The sequence below is a fragment of the Megalobrama amblycephala genome, linkage group LG19 (assembly GCF_018812025.1).
Source record: "Megalobrama amblycephala isolate DHTTF-2021 linkage group LG19, ASM1881202v1, whole genome shotgun sequence".
Taxonomy (NCBI): Eukaryota; Metazoa; Chordata; class Actinopteri; order Cypriniformes; family Xenocyprididae; genus Megalobrama; species Megalobrama amblycephala.
In genome coordinates, this window is record NC_063062.1 from 35,315,679 (window position 1) to 35,338,027 (window position 22,349).

General features: G+C 38.9%; 1 protein-coding gene across 9 annotated transcripts in view; it reads right to left on the reverse strand.

Annotated features, from left to right (window-relative positions):
• Nucleotides 1-550: 550 nt before the first annotated feature.
• ets1 (v-ets avian erythroblastosis virus E26 oncogene homolog 1) overlaps nt 551-22,349 on the reverse strand; it is a 52,909-nt gene continuing 31,110 nt past the window's right edge. For 3 of the 9 annotated variants that reach the window (XM_048167800.1, XM_048167804.1, XM_048167808.1), the window contains 8 exons: nt 16,688-16,807; nt 16,434-16,463; nt 15,500-15,700; nt 14,020-14,097; nt 12,806-13,051; nt 11,182-11,442; nt 5,288-5,406; nt 551-3,347 (listed from right to left, as the gene is read on the reverse strand). In XM_048167800.1, coding sequence (XP_048023757.1) covers nt 3,132-3,347; nt 5,288-5,406; nt 11,182-11,442; nt 12,806-13,051; nt 14,020-14,097; nt 15,500-15,700; nt 16,434-16,463; nt 16,688-16,807 — 1,271 coding nt within the window. In that variant the 3' untranslated portion in view covers nt 551-3,131. The remainder of the gene's footprint in view (nt 3,348-5,287; nt 5,407-11,181; nt 11,443-12,805; nt 13,052-14,019; nt 14,098-15,499; nt 15,701-16,433; nt 16,464-16,687; nt 16,808-22,349) is intronic. The other 6 variants (XM_048167802.1, XM_048167805.1, XM_048167809.1 and 3 more) reach the window with 4 other exon arrangements.

Sequence of the window (22,349 nt, forward strand, 5' to 3'; positions counted from 1 at the left end):
ATGGAGAGGACAAACAATGACAAGAAGAAGAGACGGCCCTTGCCATTTGTAAGTTACGTACTTGTGAATGGATTCATTGTGCCTGCTTTAGTTCTTACGTCAGTGGGCTTTATTTAGGGTCTTCGGTGCACACACGAGCAACCACAAATGAGCATATTCCCTAGCCCCTTCCTCAGAAGAGCCTGTAAGTCATAAAAAAGCCCCGTATGATGCTGCACGCATGAGAATCAGAGGTAGCAGCCTGTCTTTCCGTGATACGACGGCTTACGCTTGATGAAAAACTGCAGCTGCGGTATGTATGATGATTAGCAATGAAAGAAAGGAGCTGCTCATTTAACCAAGACTCATAATAAACAAAACCACAAATCTGCCGCAAAGCCTGCAGAGCGCTGCACAGAGAGGTGATAATTTGCATGCGTTAGCAACTTCATACCTGTGTTTATGTGAGTTACTCTTGGTTGATATGGGCGTGTCTTCCTTCGTGCTACTTTTGATTCAGCATTACTGCCAAAAGATTCATTTGGAAATGAATAACGAAGCAACACATGGATCGTTTTGTCCACATATATTTTAATAACATAACAATTTAAAGTACAATAAGAAATAGAAGCTACTGTTTATAAAACTCTCCAGCGGAACGTAATGATGGGCCAGCATCAGCCTTATCTATACAGAACTGTATAAGCAGACAGGTCTTTAAATTCCTTAAATTCAACTTTTTCTTTTTTTTTTTTTCCTTTTCATTTTCATATAAAAGAAAAAATCGCTACATTTTGTCCTGCGCTACCTTTTTTTTTTTTTTTTTTCCCCACGAAAGCACCAGCTGTCTGCATCTCATATTTCAAAGTTTATAAAATATAAATTATTGAAAAATATCAAAATGTTTGTGAACTAAATACATTAAAATTCTCATTTTAACAAAAAAATACAGAAATATAAAATATACAAAATAAGGCAAAATTGTGGGGAAATAAAAGCAACACTCCTCAGTGTGAACAAACATGTATGTATGTATGCATCTTTTCACACAAATGCATCACTTTTTACAATCAGGACAAAGACTGCATTATGATCTGGACCTTATTAAAATAAGTCATGTTTCCATGTTACATGTGGCTGGCTTTTGGTGTGGTTTGAGAATATGTCAGGTAACAACATCACTGTGGGCTTTAACTAAAATCAGGCTTGTTATTTCAGTGAGACTTTTTTTTTTTAGCTTGTTCAGGTGATGTAGCATTTTTTTTGTTGTTGTTCATAACTAAAACGAGCTTAAAGACTTTATTCTGAGCTCTTGTGAATATGGTTTATTTTATGAAATGTTATCTGTAAAAATAGACAATTCCAAAGCTCCACCAATTAGGATGGGTAGCATCCGCCTGTGTAAACAATACGATTTGTTTTCTTAGAAGAACGTTCTTTACTTTGGCTTTTCCCACAAGGTCTTGTGCTCGAGACCCTTCCCACACAGTGAATCAGTCGAAATGCTGCGCTGAAGACGGCGCAAAACGATTCTAAAACTTTACATTTCAGTGTCAATGTTGCACATTTTTCTGTGCAGTCTCTCTAAAAACAACTACATCTAAAGTATGTTTTTCATTTCATGGAAACTGCACTATATAACTCTGGCTTAAGTCCCACCCAGCGATGACTCAAATGGCCATAATACTGCATTTTAAATGAACCGTTACGAAACGTACTCCCATTTTCGATCTTGTGACATTTGTTAGCCAGCAGCAGCACACGCCATCATCTTTAAAGCTGCCGAAAGTATCAGCACGATCTGGTGGTCCTCCAATCTTAACGTTATATCAGCCACTACCATTAACAGTCACTTTCACAAACCATCTCGGAAATTCAACACCTCCCCAAAAGATCTTTCTTTGCCGCTGCAAAATCCATCTCACGTACTTCGACTATCCAGATGCATGCTGCGGCGTGCGCTTTTTTAACGTGGCTAAAGCGCACAGGATCGTTCTCAAGGTGCCTCACATGGTGCGGGTTTATGGCTTTCGGTTCAGTCTAGCGCTGCCAGCAAACCGTTTGATTGCAAAGAGGCCCGGTCGAATGACATTTCAGATGTCACCTTCCTACACGTGTTTCAGCTTGCCTCGAGAAGACACAGTAAGTTCATAAATGTGCTATATTAAGGCAAGACTTTATGAAAAAGGATTCACGTACAAACAAACCAAGGCAAGAAACGTTTGATGTCTTTTGTCTTAAAACAAGTGATGAAACGACACCAGCGGTGACATAAACGCACACTCTCTTTTTCACCACAAACGTGTGCGTGTGCTGCGACTGTCACCGTTGAGAAGCCAACGGCTGCTTTCGTTTGTGTCTCTCAGTTTGACTGAGGTATGTCTCTTTCAACTGAAAAGGTCGAGACTCTGGTATCTATTTTGATCTGGTGATCAAAAACAGCATTTTCAGCTATGGACATTGTGGTAAGAGCAACCGAACGTGACCTTAAAAGAAGCGGAAAGAATATCTAAGCACAGTTCGACTTCAATAAACCTTCATCTTCTGCATATGAAAATGTACAAAACGGTGCAATCTCTGTCCGGACAGCATCTCAATACAATTGGTCTCTCCACAAATTAATACTGACACATACAGATCTTTAAGAAACAATAAAAATAAAAAATACAAATAAAAAATATAAACTTTTGGTCCGGCTGAGAACTCACTTCCTCCTGGTGGGTATGCAAGGAGACAGAAACAGTAAGTAACTTAATTGTAAATATTTCTGCGATATTCCTCTTGTCTCTAATTTTGGCAACGCATTTAATAACAGGAGCATTCAGTCCAAGAAATGTCCATCTCTTTGTCCTCTGTTCCTTCCCGGTGTTTGTGCTACTGGGACAAAACGGCAGTTCTACCTGAACTTAGAGTTTTCCCTTCCCCGCAGAACTATAAACAATATAGACGCACAAAGTCTACAGATTCTAAACTTTGGTAAATGTTTTGACGCTTCCTTTTGTGTCCCGTATGAGCTCAAAACAAGACTGGACCACGACTAAGTGATAAGATGGAATGTGATTGGACCCGAAAATGGACGACCCGTTTTTTTTTTTCTTTTCTTTCCAGGGTCTGTGAGGGACTTTTTCAGCCTTTTACTACCCGTCCAAACTTTACTCGTCCGTGTCCGGCTTGACGTCTAACATGGTGTGGAGCTCTTCGGGAGTGTATCCCAGCAGGCTTTTCAAGTCACACACGAAGCGGTAGACGTAGCGCTTGCCGGACGTCTTGTGGATGATGTTTTTGTCATAGTAGTAGCGTAGACCACGACTCAACTTCTCGTAGTTCATCTTGGGCTTGTTTTTCCTCTTGCCCCACCTACGTGCAACCTAGGGGGGTCAGGGAGACACGGGTCAGGATCAGGAACCCAAAGAAAGAATCATTCGCAAAATACACGTCTGCTCATGAGATTCTATTGCGTGTGCAAACATGCAGCTCTCTCACTTGCAGTGGTTGCATAATGATTGTATCAGATACACTAGAGATAGACCAATAGTTGGTTTTCAACTGATAAGTGGTTGCTCCAGAACAACAGCCCCAAACACACTTAATTAATGTATGCATTTACTTAAAGGATTAGTTCACTTTCAAATTAAATTTTCCTGATCATTTACTCATCAAGATGTTCATGTCTTTCTTTCTTCAGTTGAAAAGAAATTAAGGTTTTTGATGAAAACATTCCAGGATTTTTCTCCATATAGTGGACTTCAATGGGCACCAAACGGTTGAAGGTCAAAATTACAGTTTCAGTGCAGCTTCAAAGCGATCCCAGATGAGAAATAAGGGTCTTATCTAGAGAAACCGTCACTTATTTTCTAAAAAAATGTTTTAATTATATACGTTTTAACCATAAATGCTCATCTTGAACAGGCTCTTCTTCTTCTTGTCTATTTGAATTCCGGCAGTGTAGACGCTGCTAAGTGTATTACTGCCCTCCACAGGTCAAAGTTTGAACTATATTCTCATATACAATATGCTAGTGCAAGTATATAACAATTAGTTCAAACTTTGACCTGAGGAGGGCAGTAATACACTTAGCAGCGTCTACACTGCCGGAATTCAAATAGAGAAGAAGAAGAAGAAGAGAGCTAGTTCAAGATGAGCATTTATGGCTAAAACATATATAATTATTATTATTATTTTTTATAAAATGAGCGATGGTTTCTCTAGATAAGACTCTTATTCCTTGTCTGGGATCTTTGAAGCCGCAATGAAACTGTAATTTTGACCTTTAACCGTTTGGGCTCCACTGAAATCCACTATATGGAGAAAAATCCTGGAATGTTTTCATCAAAAACCTTAATTTTTTTTCGACTGAATAAAGAAGGACACAGATATCTTGGATGACATGGGGGTGAGTAAATTATCAGGAAATTTTAATTTGAAAGTGAACTAATCCTTTAGCTAGCTACTACTTTTAACCAATAAAATTGGCTCTGTATTTTGGTAATATAAGCATGGTTGCATTTTATGTCAACTACATTCCAATCATGACAACTCTCTGAATAGTTTTAGCATGTTACTGAATATGGCAATGTTAATGTATTTGGTCTTGATGGACTAGACCTGCTACGCTGCTGCTGCTGCTGCTGTATGTATGGACATGCTACTCCCCAGACAGCAACACAGTGTCGGCCCAGATCCGGCCCACATCTGGTACATGTGGATTCCACGCGGTCCAGATGTGGGCCGGATCTGGGCCGACACTATGTTGCTGTCTGGGTGCTAATAGATACACAGACATGCTGCTGTGAGCATGTAAGAACTGCTGCTGCTGCATAAATAGACAGATCTCATAGCAGATCTAGACGGGTGGAGCTGAGTGTCAATCTCATTGGCTGCAGGACCAGCAGGAGCCAATCAGCTTGTGCCATGCAGTAATGATGTGATTGCTTGTATGTAAAGGACCATCAGCCTGCGCCATCTAGAGTTTCATGACTGAACTATGTCTACTAACTCATAACTCTCAGTATCAGCAGATGGTTAGGTTAGGGTTAGTAGAATATATTTATAGTTATTAATTTTTCAGTTTTAGTTATGATTTTATGGTCTTAGTTTTGGATTCAGTTAACTACGATGACCCTGTATAGTCCCATGTCCAAAACAAAACGTAAACAAATAAAACGTTTAATTAATTTGAGCAAAGATACATTTTTAATAAATTTTGAATTTCTTTTTTTTCTCTCTCTCTCTCTCTCTCTCTCTCTCTCTCTCTGAGTCTATCCTTCCCCAGCTCTACAGACAGCATGTTGAGTGCATAACCCCTCACCTCATCGGGGTCGGAAAGCTTGAACTCCCAGCCGTCTCCAGTCCAGCTGATGAAGGACTGGCAGGATTTGTCTGTCAAGAGCTCCAACAGGAACTGCCAGAGTTGGATGGGTCCGCTGCCTGAATAGAGAGAAACAATTCCACGGCTTAATACAATCCTGTGGAGGGTGTTCATAACAAAATAGTACAGTATGCATCATATGTCAAAATACCATATCATTACCATTCTAGATTTCCTTCTATATTACAGTATTAAGTATAAAAGAAATGTTAGATTTCATATAGCATATAACGGTTTCACATGCCATTAGCTTTATGTCACACTGCATGAAAACAGAGACGTGACACAATGGAGTATTGACTGGCTACTGCACCAGACTGCATGTCTTACTTGAGCTTTGGACTCTTTATGTGAATTCCAAACCACTGACATCATTCGGATTTTGCCCCAAGGCTAAATATCTGGCAGATAAATGCGTTTGATCACGCAAGCCATGATGTATATGTCTGCACGTCGCTCGGGTGCATTTGAAAGCACACATATGTGTGATGTCTACATGTGTGTGAACGACTGTGTGGGTGTGAGAGAGAGAAGCCCTTGGTGGCCATCTGCAAAACGAGAGGTTTTTCTCACAAGCTTTAGCACTGCATTCGCCCATAACCATGATGGGGTCAACTTTAAAGACTTTAGCCTTTCTGCACGGTGATATATTTAAGGAGACATTTGAAATATTGCAATCGTGCATCTTAATGCATTTAATTTTGAGAAGCAATTTAAGGACTGGCGTGAAGGGTTTATGCGGTCGTGATGACCTATAGAGATCCTGCAAGGGCTTCACAGCGTGTAGGCAACAGCAAAGCAGCTCGTGTACCCGTCTAGATAAGTTTTGGTTTTTCTTCATCTTGTGGTTTGTGAGCATTAAAATGAACTGTCACTTCATATCACACCTGCTGCAAAACAACAGCGAAAAAAAAATAGTCTAATTCCCTGCAAACATCAAGTCCTGCAAGTCTAGGGATGCACTAGTACCAGATTTTTACATTTATCAGTAGACCATCAGTATTGGATATTAAATTGTGCATGCTCATTTTCCCTATTTTAACATTCAGAATGCCTCTGACGTCATCTCAAAGCAAACCTTGAAATTTTTTTTTTTGTTTGTTTTTTTTTGTTTGTACGTTACAATGTTGTGATGCCTAAATTCACTAGTAGCATTTAAATTAATTTTATTTTTCATGTATTTAAACAAAATAGAATAGGATTTTAATGTCATTTATCGCATTTAAAAAAAAATAATAAAATAATAATTATCAGGCAGAATTTATTAAAATCATGCAAACCCTTATTTCTATGCATCCTTTCTTTGTAAATTGTAAAATTATTTTACAAAGTTTTACACACAATTCATGTCACATTATTTTCGGCTAAGATTGTGTGCTACATTATTTCAGTTATCTTATCAGCATAATTCTTTTGGTGAATTGGGTGGTAAAGCAAAGCAACGCACATGCAAAATAAATGGTGATAACAGCAGTCACAACTCATTCTTAGTGAATTCCCCACTGTGCGTTACATCCGGCTAAAAATATCCTTGCCGATAATGCAATAAAACACTAATGCAATTCTGAAACAGATTATCTCATCAACAATTCAACAGTTCATTCTAACCCTCTCCCTCTCCGTCTGCCTGCCTCTCCTTGTCTCCATCTAAACATATGAATCACCAAAATCACTCATCTGGATCAATGTAGTAATCTGTTTATGTAGGTAAATGCATTAAAACACATTCCACACGCACGGCTACTGTAACACACCCTCATTAGACCCAAAGGAGCCGGGAATGGAAAGCAATCGGTCTGTCCTCTACATGCCTAAACCAAACCCTCAGACTGACAGAAATCCAGCGCTGACTTTCAGCAGAGCTTTGAAAGTACATTAAGGCCACTTTGCTTGAAGTGAGAGCATGATTACAAGCAAAGGCAAGGATTTCATGAGGTAGATCTGTGAAAACAACTCAGACCAAAAGCATGGGGCTTAAAGGGATAGTTCACATTAAAATAAATATTTGTGGGTGAATATTTGTTGTTCCAACTCTGTATGACTTACTTCTTTCGTTGAACACAAAAGATGATGTTTAGCAGAATGTTCACGCTGCACTTTTTCCATACAATAAAAGTGAATGGAGAGCAAAACGCAACAAAAGAGCCATAAAAGTAGAAAAAGTAATGGAAACACTTTTCAGTAAGCTTCCATTTGTTAACATTACAAGAACTAACAAGTATTTTTATTCATCTTAAAGGTGCCCTAGATTATGTTTTTAAAAGATGTAATATAAGTCTAAGGTGTCCCCTGAATGTGTCTGTGAAGTTTCAGCTCAAAACACCCCATAGATTTTTTTGTATTAATTTTTTTAACTGCCTATTTTGGGGCATCATTATAAACGTGCCGATTTTATGCTGCGGCCCCTTTAAATCCCGTGCTCTCCGCCCACAGAGCTCGCGCTTGCCTTGAACAGTGCCTTAAAGTTTACACAGCTAATATAACCCTCAAAATGGATCTTTACAAAGTGTTCGTCATGCATGCGGCATGCATGCGTCGGATTATGTGAGTATTGTATACTGTTATATTGTTTACTTCTGATTTTGAATGAGTTTGATAGTGCTCCGTGGCTAACGGCTAATGCTACACTGTTGGAGAGATTTATAAAGAATGAAGTTGTGTTTATGAATTATACAGACTGCAAGTGTTTAAAAATGAAAATAGCGACGGCTCTCTTGTCTCCGTGAATACAGTAATAAACGATGGTAACTTTAACCACATTTAACAGTACATTAGCAACATGCTAACGAAACATTTAGAAAGACAATTTACAAATATCACTAAAAATATCATGATATCATGGATCATGTCAGTTATTATTGCTCCATCTGCCATTTTTCGCTATTGTTCTTGCTTGCTTACCTAGTCTGATGATTTGGTTGTGCACATCCAGACGTTAACACTGGCTGCCCTTGTCTAATGCCTTTTATAATGTTGGAAACGTGGGCTGGCATATGCAAATATTGGGGGCGTACATATTAATGATCCTGACTGTTACATAACAGTCGGTGTTATGTTGAGATTCGCCTGTTCTTCGGAGGTCTTTTAAACAAATGAGATTTATATAAGGAGGAGGAAACGATGGAGTTTGAGACTCACTGTATGTCATTTCCATGTACTGAACTCTTGTTATTTAACTATGCCAAGATAAATTCAATTTTTCATTCGAGGGCACCTTTAATGCAAATTTCAACATTAAAGGGATAGTTCACCCGAAAATGAAAATTTTGCCATCACGTACTCACCCTCAAGTTGTTCCAAACCTGTATACATTTCTTTGTTCAGCTGTATACAAAGGAAGATTTCTGGAAGAATGTTTGTTACCAAGCAGATCTCGCCCCCCATTGACAACCATAGTATTTTTTTCCTACTACGGTAGTCAATGGGGGGTGAGATCTGCTTGGTTACAAACATTCTTCCAAATATCTTCCTTTGTTTCTCAGCAAAACAAAGAAATATATACAGTTTGGAACAAATTGAGGGTGAGTAAACGATGACAGAATTTTCATTTTTTAACTAATGCACTATTAAAATCAAAGGTTGTATCTGTTAATATTATTTAATGGAACTGTGCTAACATGGACTAACATTAACAATGATTAATAAGTACTGTAACAAATGTATTGCTCATAGTAAGTTAACGCATCAACTAAGGTTAACTAATGGAACATTATTGTAAAGTGTTACCAAAGTAGTTATGTCATTGGTTCGTTAGTGTCTTAAAACCTTAAGTTTGGTCTATTTTTCACACAGAGCCATCATATCATTTTAGAAGAACTGAACTAGTGTCTGCAGTCATATGAACTACTTTTATGGCACTTTTGTGGTGCTTTTCTCCATCCACTTTCAAAAAACAGGGAGAACATTCAGCTAAACATCCTTCAGTAGTCTACGGTCTAAAAAAAAATGAGTGAACTGTCCCTTTAATGTGTGCGTGCGTCTATCAGGAAGCCGCCCTATAAAGTTAAAAATCAGCCGTCGCTGAAGAAAGTGTGTTGCGGTACTGTGGTTGTGTTGCTCTCCTCACAGATCTGATGGATTTGTACTTGCATATGTGATTAATGATGACAAACATGAAAACCTCAGAGCTCTGCGAGCAAATGGATCTTTTTTGTCACTTGCTGACTTAATCTACCTCATCTCTGAACTCTGTTGTGATGACACTGTGGCTAACACTAGTAAAAACAGGTAGTTCAGCCCATATATTTCTTTGCAGTGTGCATATGCACATATACACAGAAACAAACACAACAAAACAGATACAAACAAATGCGCAATTTACACTCTGCAGCATAAAATATCCACAACATGTCTCTTTTTTTAGCTCGGATCCAGCATAGAGAATTCCACAAGAAAACCAACTCAGGTACATGCAAAACGGTCCTTTGTAAGTTCAAAGGAACCTAAAATAGAAATGAAATGTGCCACACATCGAGTGGGCTCTGTGTTCTTTCTTTTACGGTAGGGGAGTGTACTCTTTTCTGTTGCATTTTCAGATATATGACATGCGCAGGTAGGTTTGAGACGTATGGCACAAGGTTAAAAAAGCCCCTCGAAGATGGGCCGATAAAGGAGCTCTCATCTTAAGTGCACAGGGCTGCTATCACTTTGTGCTGTTGCCAAGACGACCTGGGAAATGGGTTGAGATGTGGGCCGCAGATAAGGAGAACAAGATGAAAACAGCGGAGAAAGAAACGGAGAGCTGGTGGCAGTGACAAAAGCGACAAGAGAGAGACAGAGGGAGAGAGAGAGAGAGAGAGAGAAAGCCTGCCTCTATTTTGACTTGAAGAAAGCCGGGGTGTGGCATGTTTGCTGGGTACACGAGCTGCACGAAGAAGCCGCTGCAGCAGTTGTGCTGAGAAAAAGATTGAGATGACATTCTTATAGCATGTAACAAATGTGGCTCTGTGGTTACGATGTGCACCAATGCATTCAAAACTGGTGCACAACACTTTTTCACTGATCCAGTAGCAACTATGTCCCAGTAAGACATTCAGCAACGTACTTGTGATTCCAAATGCTTCCTGGTTGCAGAATTCAGTTTTTCATTACAGATATTTCTTTTCATTTGACATGTGCATGTATATATTATATGGGTTGTGATCAAATGTATGGAATAACAAATATGGTATAAAATATGATATTGTATATATTAAATAGCATCATATTTTTGATTTGATATGGTATGTGATATTATATATATATATATATATATATGGAATAACATATGGTTTTTGATATGACATGGTATACACTATATGGCATGGTACGTGATATTATATATATATATATATATATATATATATATATATATATATATATATATATATATATATATATATATATATATATATATATATATACAGAATTAGGACTTTTTCTCACAATTATGACGTTTATTTCTAGCAATTATGAGTTTATATCTCACAATTTTGACTTTTTTTCTCGCAATTGCAATTTATACCTCGCAATTCTGACTTCTTTTCTCAGAATTGTCAGATATAAACTTGCAATTGCGAGTTAAAGTCCATTTTTTTCTCAGAATTGTTCACATTTCGAAACCATTCCTCCTCTGAAATACACTTAAGTGCTGGTGTTCCCCAGGGTTCGGTTCTTGGTCCAGTACCGTTTTCCCTTTATATGCTTCTATAAAGCTGTCATTTCAGTCTTCGATGGCTTTCAGTATGAATCTAAAACTTTGATATATCTCAAGGTACTGGCTTTCTGCCTCATGCATTAAAGCCAAATGAGTCAGAATTCAAATGAGCAGTGACTGAACGTGGGTTAATGCTGACCTGTGTACCCAGCGAGCGCAGCTGCCGGGATGACCGGTTTGTCCTTGCTGAGGTCCGAGCGCTCCCGCACGTAGTCTTTGAAGGTGCCCTTGGGTTTGTGTCCGTGCAGTGCAGTGGGATAGTCCTCCGAGTCGAAGCTGTCGTAGGAGGGAACTCTCTGCAGGCTGTTGAACGACGACTGACTACTCCAGGACTGCGTCAGCCTGTCACAGCTCTCGAAACTGTCGATGCTCTCGAACGAATCTTGACCTCCCAGCTTACCTGAGATGGAGATTTCAGTGTTATTAAACGTTATCCACAGGCATTTTCCATTCCACATATTCAAACAGACAGGGTTTGTTGTATGGAAAAGAGGAGCATGTACATTCTTCAAAATATCTTCACAGAACAGACGTGTGCAGAATTATCCTAAATGTATATATTACAACTTAATGAATTGATTTAAGTGACGTCAAATCACAAAGAAGTTGCTCGTTTGATGAAGGGTGAAAGTATAGGACCCTGACCTCATATTTCTAACCAAAGACCAATGTCTTTTGATATAAAGGGTGCAAAGTTTCAGCGACTACACCAGGCAGGGAAGTTCAAGACCCAACCACGTGGAAAAATCTAGAACTGCTCCACACCGCACTGTGTTTCTCTTACACAATATCCATGTGGGAATATTTGGGTTTTCTCTAATTGGAAGAAAATCAAAACAAATTGCTTCTCTATTTTTGGCCAAACTGGAGATAAAAGGCCGGTCTCGATTGAATGTCAATTACAGAATGAAAGATAATACAGAGCTGGGCCTGATCCTGAAATCTTCAATTGAAAAATTGAAGCCACATGTGAGTTTGGTGGCACCACAAATACTTTCCCACGCAGGAAAAACACAGCGCGGTTGCCAAAGCTGGGATTTACTGCACATAAAGCCTACGCGTACCTAGAGGGCGAAAGCCCAAATCTCTGCGTCGTTCAATAACATACAAGCGACTTTGACAAATCTCAATGTCCAATCCAAATCTTGATCATTTGTTCAGCTGCATGAAGAGCGAGACAAGCTGTTAATTCGACGAGTGGGAGTGAAACCAAACGTACGTGAGGTAAAGTTACTTCGTGAGAAGCCGGAACGCTCTTTTCACGCTTTACACCTCTCGCTCCTTACGAGAACCTAAGGCTCACAAAAACACCTCGTACCCCAGTACCGTAACCTCACAAGGACGCGCTGACACAAAAGACGGCTACCAGCACTCTGTGGCTTCAAACATCTCTCACTTTGAAGCAAACATCTTTGTTTTTCTCTCCTTTTCCCCCACCGCAGTCGAGAGCATCTTGAGATGGTGTATGATAGAACCACAAATAAGCCTAACGGTCTGCTTCATTCCCTGGCGACGCGTGCATGACTGCAGTAATGCGAGACGAGAATGTCGTGACAGAGTTCGTTTTGAAGACCACACACTGCTGATCGCTGCGAGGGCGATGGGGATACATTTAAGCCCCGACGGGAGATTGTAAACATGCATCTAAGACGAGGGGAATTAGCTTTTGTTTATAACGCCGTATTAATCGATGCCTCAGACGTTATCTTGCATCATCTCAGTTTCAAAAGCATTGAAACACATGACCTTTGGCCCATACTCACCTCTGCTAATGCGACCCACACACATGTTGTCGGGTGACACGACTTCCTGTTTGACTGAAAAATAGTCTCCCTGCAGTGGATTGAGAGGTGTGTCTCGCAGTATAACGTTTGGATACTCGCTCTCGTATTTGAGTGACAGCAGGTCTTCTGAGCTTATGGGGTGAAGGGTCTGGTAAGACTCTGTTATGAAGCTCGGCTCTGAGTATTCGGAAGGAGGGACGCACTGAGGATGCTCAATGCCATAGTCTGGAGGACAGGAAGATGAAGAGAAGACAAACTTGCATTTAAAAAGATGACAGTTCATAGTGACCAAAAGCTGTTTGCACCAGGATCATTACGGTTAAAAAATAAATACATTTTATATTTATTTAAAATATTTTAAAATATTTACATATTTAATTATTATATTATATATTTAGATATTTAATTGTTTGTACTCATTTCATGATGTTTTACACTAAAGTTAATTAACGGTTAATATGCAAATATAAAAATACTGGCAAATAATGATACTAATTTTAGTCCATAAAGGAGAAATTATTGGTTTTGATGTTGCTGCATCTAAACTAAATTTTAGTTTCTTCGTCACACAAAGACTTCATATGAATAAAGAACAGTCATTTGTAGGGCTGTCAAACGATTAATCGCGATTAATCGCATACAAAATAAAAGTTTGAGTTTGCCTAATATATGTGTGAGTACTGTGTATAATTATTATGCATATATAAATACACACAAATGTATGTATATATTTAAGAGAAATGTGTTATTTATGTAGAAAATATTTTTATTTATATATAATAAAAATGATATCAAATATAAATAAATACATATACTTCTCAAATATATACACATGAATGTGTTTGTATTTATATATACATAATAATTATACACATATATTAGGCAAACTCAAACTTTTATTTTGTATGCGATTAATCGCGATTAATCATTTGACAGCCCTAGTCATTTGAAACACTTTCATGGTGCTTTCTTGCTTGACCGCAACAACTCTTTCTGTATGGACAAGTCTATGTGAATGTCATTTGAATGGCATAAGGGTGAGTTAATAATGACAGAAATTTCATTTCTCCTTCCTTTAAGGAAGGTTTAACTGCCTTTACAGACAGATAATTTCCTATTATAGTCATGACAGAGGCGGCGAACGTGTACTCAGGTACTGATGACACAAACTGAAAGAAACGACAGATACTCACTGAAAAAGTAGTCTGAGGGGTAGCGGGATTCCTGGAAACTGGAGGTCAGACCGTTGACAGGGAAATGCTTCGGGTCTTCTGTGTGAAAAAAAAAAAACACACATCACTAAACCTATGCACACTTGCGAAGCCGAACCTGTTATATAACAGATTAGGTTGTGCGAGGCAATGCAACAGAAACTACTTTGATCTGCGTGTCAGGGTGGCGTTTACTTTACAGGTTTTTTAAAATGTGACACCTCTTATGTGCTTCCAGTGTTTGATTTGACAAATCACAGCGAAGATTATAAAATCTGGAATCTAGACTTTTTGCTGAAGTTGATTGACTGTACTGCTTATCTTACTATTTTGCAAAAGTTACTTTATAAATGATATTAAACTGTAAATTCTGACAGGATGAACTGCATTCTGAGTTTCGGATACACTCATAAAAAAAATAAACTTGCAATTCTGAAAAATTTCAGTCAGGATTCAGACCTAATCATAGCACAGAAACTGCACTCGTTAAAATTACAAATGACTTACTTTTAGCTTTTGACCAAGGCTGTATCTCAATACTAGTTTTACTTGATCTTAGTGCTGAGATAACGTCAGTAATTTATGGAGTGCTGCAAGGATCAGTGTTAGGCCCTCTGTTATTTTCAATATATATATGCTGCCACTTGGTAATATTATAAGAAAGCATGTAATTAGTTTCCACTGTTATGCTGATGATACTCAGTTATATATTTCAACACAACCAGATGAGATCTACAAATTATCCAAGCTGGCAGAGTATTAAAGATATAAAAATTGGATGACCTGAAATTTTATTCTGTTAAATTCAGATAAGACTGAGGTATTACTTATTGGACCAAAAACCTGAACACAGAATCTCTTAAAGTACAACTTGCATTTAGAAGGATGTACTGTTACTTCATCCTCTACAGTTAAAGTCCTGGGTGATATATTAGACAGCAACTCGTCCTTCAAAAATCATTTCATATGTTACAAAAACAGCCGAAATTGTGAGTTTATATCTAACAATTCTGACTTTATAACTCACAATTCTGATTTTTTAACTCACAATTGCATGTTATAAAGTCATAATTACAAGATATAACCTTACAATTCTGAGAAAAAAGTCAGAATTGCAAGATAAAAAGTCGCAATTACATTTTTTTTTTATTCAGTGGCGGAAACAAGCTTATATATTATATATATATATATATATATATATATATATATATATATATATTATTTAATTTAAAGTTGCAGTACTAAAAAAAAACTAAAACTTAACTTTATAGGCATATTTAAAAAAAAAAAAAAAAATACTAAAACTTTAATTAGTATTAAAATGAAAACAGAAAATATGAAAATAAAATCTAGCTAAAATATTAACAAAAACTATATTAGTATTTAATTAATACTAAAATGACTGATTGAAGGCTGGTGTGTTTCATGGTAGTGCAGATGTTGAGGCGGTGAGGATGTCTACCTTTCTGCAGCATCTCTAAATGTTCCCAGAGGATGTCGCCCACAAAGTCCGGTGCCAGGTCCAGGAAGCGCTCTTTGCCCAATGCACAGAGATTGGCTCCGTCCATGCTGAACTTATGGAAGTCCACATTCTTCAGACTGAACTCATTTACCGTCCAGGTCAACCATTCTCTCACGTGTGCCTCTGTCCACTCACGGGGGTCTAGAGTAGCGAGAGTAAAAAGACATCTCAGTGTTACATGCATATGCAGATTGCATCATAAATTGCATGCTTATTTTTGTAATCGACTTCAGAAAATGTCTGGTAAGTAAGTATGCTATGCCTCAGAACTATAAACTGTCTAATATTGTGTACTAGTAATGCTGATGCATACAATATTTTAGTCGCAGGTCCGGTGGCTCATGGGAAATTATCAGTTGAGTTTGCTATACATTTGATGTCATGATGGGAGGAACTGAAATGGCTGTAATTTTAGCTCACAGACCAACTCTATCTCTGTCTCTGTTTCTCTTGACTGCGCACATGCTCACTGCGAACAGCTATTTCCAGACAGACGCAGACCTGACACAGACTTCAGCCACCCTAGACACAGCAAGCAAAGCCATCTTGTGGTCTGCCATAGTTTGGGATAGTTTGGGAAGCATAATTCATAACCTCTGCTGCTTCAGAGTACAATATGCCTATCTAGCAAGATTTTTTTTAGAGTGGCATCTGAAAAACAGCCTAGTGCTACAGAATACTGAGACAGAAACGATTTCCATTTAATTCCCTTTCTTCTTCTCTCTCTATCACTCCTTTCCTCCTCCAATTAATCTGATAAATAAGAACGAGTAGGAAAATATGTGTAATGTCGTTAACAGTCAGTGAGGTCACAGAAGTGTGTTTAAAAGGGAAAGTTCACTTAAAAATTAAACTTCTGTCATTATTTACTCACCCTGATGTTTTTCCAAACCCGTATAATCTCCTTTTGTGTTCCATGGAAGAAAGAAAGTCATACACGTTGGGAACAGCATGAGGGTAAGTAAATAATGACAGTACTTTCATTTTTTAAGTGAACTTTCCCTTTAAGAGAGAGAGCTACAGAAATGAGCTAAGAAACATGGATATACGATTTACTCTAGACAGTTAGAGAGCTTTTTTTTTTTTTTCTTTTTTTTTTTTAAAGATATAAGTGCTTTAGAGTTGGACCTTTAGGGATGGAGAGTCGCTGTTGTTCCCTGGTGAAGCCGCTGAAAGTGGCCAAAAGAGCCTGTGACATCATTTCTTTACTTCCTGGAGTCAGTAAAGGAACATCCGCACACTCCAGATCTGTTGGACCAAACAGAGACAAAATATGTCATCACCAATCACACACGTTCTCAAAACAGATGAATTGTTCTGATATACTACATTTAAAAAAAAAAATTAAAAAAAATAAGGTAAAATAATTTACATAAAAATTTACAAAAAAGAAATTAAAAAAAAAAAAAATCAAGCTAATAAAATAAAAATAAAAAGTAAAATAAAGTAAAATTAAATTAAATTAAATTAAAACATAAACAAATAAATAAAATAACAAAAATAAAATATAAATATATAACAATAAAAAATAAAATCAAAATTTAATCAAATTAAATAAAATAATATAAATATATAAAATATAAAAATAAAATGAAATTAAATAAGTTATAAAATTAAATTAAATAATAAAATAAAATATAATAAAATCAATAAAATAAAATGAAATAAAATAAAATAAAATCAATTAAAAATAAAATCTCAGATGTAGACATCTGCAGCCTGAGTTTCAATTCCACAAAATCAGTCTCCAGAGGTAATATAAGTCAATCAGCGTACTGCAAGAGCTACATAATCACATACAGGAAAAAGAAAAGAAAAAAAGAAAAAACACCAGCATCCTCAGCATCACACAATTAAGTGTAGTTGTCCTACATGTCTGCTGGCCATATGCACACCATCCACCTCTAACCTGACCTCCTAGACTGCTTCTCAGAGCCAAGGATGGTCTGCCAACACACAGAGTGAGCCATAGGTCAGATTCTACATCGATGATCACCTTCCCACAATCCCTTTTGCCCAGCAAGCTGTTCCATCTCAGTCTGCAGCCACAGACAGAGGGGCCTGTGTTGGCAGGGGTCAATAGTTAGGGGTGAGAGGTCATAGCAGAGGGGTGATGATGTCACAGCAGGCTGCAGGGTGTCGAACAGACACTGCAGTGTTGGAAAGCTCGCCCTCTCTGCTCGTGGGCACCCAGCAGGACACAGAGAGGTCTTTGATGAGTTAAACAGTACCCGATGACTTCCACTGATCCAATTAGGACTGCCGGGGTGGCAGTTCGAGAGAAAGAAAGGGTCTAGAAAACCCCCTGAGGGTCTAAAGAATGCCACAGAGCCAAGCGAAGAATCCGCCGTAATGCGATCAAAGACATGCTGGATGTACGGTGAGGGGTGATTATTCTATTACTGGTGGCCGTCAAAAAACGTCCGACTGTGACTCAGGCACAATGAATTCGTCTGGGAGCTAAATGCACAGTCCAGACTGTGGAAAGCGAACACTTTGTGTCTTTTTTGTTTTGTTTTTTGTGCAGTCTGCGACTGCTTTTCTACTGACACCCAGATGTTCTGGCATCTCCGCGCGGTTTTTAAACTGCCAGCCCTGGGCGCCGTATGGGTTTGCACTCGCTGTTGTCGATCCACATCACGACATAACCCAGCCAGGAATGCACAACAGCTGTCCCTCCTAACCTCATTCCCTCTCCTTCTCCCGATCTGCTACCCCGGTTGACTCGAACAGGGAAGGATTTGCAGTGATACATTATGCAGAGTGTCTTAATGGAGAAGAACAATGTAGTGCTCTTGTGTGATTCGATTAGAGCGAGATGCTGCAGTCTCCATTTACAGTGTTTAATTGCGCATTAGAGCCAGCTGGACGTCAGAGGCTTCATTCACTAGAGAAGAGGCTCGTTTTCACATTAGGTGATACAAGGCCAGAACTGCCAAAAAAGACCCTAGTAAAGTGCAAATGTTTCTTTGTAAAGGAAACATGTTTTACTTGGACAAAATATGACGCAGCAGCTTAACGAATCACAGGTTTTTACATTCGTGAAAAATGCAAAGTGTCTTGTGAACAATAAAGTTTGAAAGGGTTATATGTTTAGAAGACAACAAGGCAAATGACAGCTCTCACAAGCTGTGTAATAAATTATAGAGGACTTGAGAATGCTATGAAAATCAAATCAAGAAAAACCTCAAAAAATGAACCATCCATTTGAAGTACACTTGTAAAAAAAAAAAGTGCTCACTTGGCCAAAACCATGTATCTTCAATGACACATGAAACAAAAGGATTGTGAGATGTTTTCAAAGAAAAACTTTAATCTCCATGCTTTACATCAACAGATATCATCTGCATGCAGTGCAGTTACCACTGAGATAGCTGGAAGATGTATTCTGTGAACTCAAATTATCATTGAACAATCACACAGTATAACAAACACAATAAAGCTTTACTGTAAAGCTAGCTGAGAAAACAATCCACTTTTATATACCATTGGAGATTTATTTTAGCGAATTATCCCGTTCATGTCAATAAATGATTCACTGATTGAACATACAATTCATTGAGCAAATAAACGATTCACGGATTCATTTTAACCCCAGTGTCTTCTTTGTTGAAGGTAAATATTTAGTTAAATGTTCATCACATACATACACTTACATTCGTACATTCATATAAAGATATATCTTCCTCTTAAATACTAGTAACCTTTTTGGCAACTTTCTTAAAAGTGTAGCTTGACTACTTTAAATGGTGATTAGCTGTAAATCAGCTTTCCACACTGTATCACATGGCAATTTAATCAGAGAAACCAACACTATATCCTTCTATGAAGCAAATGAATACCTCAGCAGGTGAAGTTCAATGAATTTCCATAGAGAGTAACTAAACATTGCTACAGACCTTGGGCCTGAGCCATGCAGCCCCACATGGAAAAACCTTAATAACTTACAGTAACAGTGCAGGTGTGTATTGGTTGGTGTGGGTGTGTAAGACCGTCTAGGCTGTGAAATTGTGATTATGGTCATGAGGCCCTGGTGGTCTCATGGAGTCGGGTGGGGTGGGGTGGGGTGGGGTGGGTTCGGATGATTCACTTATCTGTAATGTGAGAGCGTCCAAGACAACATGAATGGAGTCCCCGAAGGGATGACATCACCGTTGGCATGACCACAGGGTCCCGCCCATCCAGTCCATTCAGTGTTTTCCTTAGTATATTCAGCGATTTAACGACTTCTAGCCAGGGCCGATCTACAGCCTAACAGATCACACATTGATGATAGTGTTAACGCGCCATTCTAATATTAGACACACTTCAAAGAATGTGTCTGCATTTATGCGTGTGTGTGCAGGGTCTGTCTTAAGTGCGTGAGAGACAGCGAGTGGGTGTGTAATAAAAGCCAAATAGCTCATTTGAGTCCCTCAATGGTCTGGACGGTATTTGAGCTTCTGAATGTTTTTTTGGGTCTATGTGCCAAATTAGCACATCTTACCACATTTTTCTTTCTTTTTGTTTCAATTCAGAGTTGACATCAAAGTCCAGTCTGAAAATAAGGTTGTGAGAGGATGTAGAACAAAAAGAAAATACTTCAACCCGCAAAAAGGTTCTGCCCTTTGACAATTGCGTGTCTCAGCAGGGTGTCAGGGTAGCCCATAAAACACCTTCAGTTCTTTATCTCTCGCATTATCTTTCACAGATCTTGTGACAGCAAGACTGTTAAACCTGGCCCGCATGAAGGAGGGCCATTCACACAGCAGGTCCGTGCTGAACAAGGCACGGTCAAGGGTGGGGGATCTAGTGAGAGAAGTTCTTGTTCTGCCCACTGTTTAGATTTCCATCTGAAAGCATGCAGACCGGGCCGGGCCGAGACAGGAATAGCAGCGGCCCACGATCGAGCTCCCAAAGGCAGCGCAGAGCCCATCCACCCTGCTGGGGTCACGCGTCGGGGGCTTTCCCGCCCTGGAACACTGTGGCTATTCTTAGAGACCCAGCCAGCGGGTGCCCCGGGTTCACTAGATGGTCTCACACACATGCACACACCACCATCAGTGGGTCACACAGTGAGCATTCAAATCACAGTGACTGACAGGAACCACTTTGAAAGGGGTAGTTCCTCAGTATAGTTAATTGTTCAGTCCGGTAGGGTTGAAACGGTGCCACTACTGTACATAGGATCTGCTGCTGACAAACCATAACAGTTTGCACTACCACAATCTAGCTGTTATCAGCTTCTTTTGTCTGCAATCATGCTTTTGAACTGTCCGCTACTGGCATGCTATGCAATACAGAGATACGTATAGCGATGCTACTATGCATACTGCAGAATGAAGCGGAGGCGGTTTGCAGCATGCAAATTCAGAGAGCATAACTGCATTGTAGGAGTGAACACCTCTAAAAGAACATGAGTGCACTTGGATCAGTGAATCTTACTGTTTAGACTTCTGAACAAACAAATGATGATCTTGACAAACAGTTTACTTTCAGCGACATTCTTCCTAGAAACCTCCTCTAAGTGTACCTGAAATTGCAGCACTTCATGAGGAGGGGAAAAAAAGACATGTTTCCAGCACTGGATATAAATATGTCCAAAAGCATTTCTGATCAAAGTGAATTCACATACGAGTAGTCAGTCGTGCCTGAGCTAAGTTTATGAGCAAGCGGCTTTCAGTATCAGGGAAATGAAGGAAGGAAAGCTCTGCATGCAATTAGCAAGCTAATGGCTAATGGTTTCTGCTATTGTGGATCCAGCCAATGACCAACAGATGCATTCTCAGTAAATTAATTCCCCAAAGACCGTATTGTTTTTATGTATCGTGCCACACATTCCTGTCTTGTTTTACAATCGCTAATGTGGATGGGATTTTTGTGTGAGTTTGTTCTGTGACCTAAAAACCAATGTGCCTTTGAGTTCAGCTCTAAATGGACCAATTACACAATTAACTGTACATAGTACCACAGCTGTAGCAAAGAAAATAGAGCACACAAGCCCAAAATAGATGAATGGGAGGCTGGAAAAGAAGATGCAATGTTCTGAAATACACCACAAACTGCAAAACACAATGGTGTGCTAACGCATCATCAAAGCGAATAAAGTGATGCATCATTTCAGTCAAATTCTCTATGGTGACAAATGTCAACATCAAATGTGTCAGAAAGCAGAAGCAGAGAAAAGCAGAGTGACATGCCAAATTAAGTCTCTGCAGTTCTTAACTGCATAAGAAATAGTTTGAAATGCCTTAAACAGGTTCCATTTGCACACTTTCACAAGTTAAAAAAAAAAGTCTAACTAACCCTGCTCTGTGGTTTTATGAGAAAGGGGCGAGTTGTCGGATCCCACCATGTTCAACTGGTGCAAGTGAACAAAGTCAAAGACTAGCCCTCATTATGACTGCCTCTTGGATCCGGTCCAGACACCTACACAGGACGCCTTTAACTGCCCTCATCCCTAAATCGCCTGAGCAGAGCCTCTCTGTCAGAAATATGTAGATAGCGGGGAGAAGGTTGAACGAGAAAGAGTCCCAGCTGTGGCGGCTCTTGTGACTGCCAAGGATCATGTGCCTTCTATTCAGCTGTACATCAAGTAGCACTCACAAACAGAGAGACTGTAAACCTAGCTACAGCCAAACACCTGGACCTCAGAGAACAGCTTAAGATCCCATATGTAACCGGACTGGTAGCCAGAAGCATTCCTTCAATATGCCTCTAAGGTAGGAAATGTGTTCAAAGAGGTGAGACAAAAGTAGGATAATTACAAAACCAGCTCTGACTACTGAGCCCTAAAACAGGTGACTTGGTG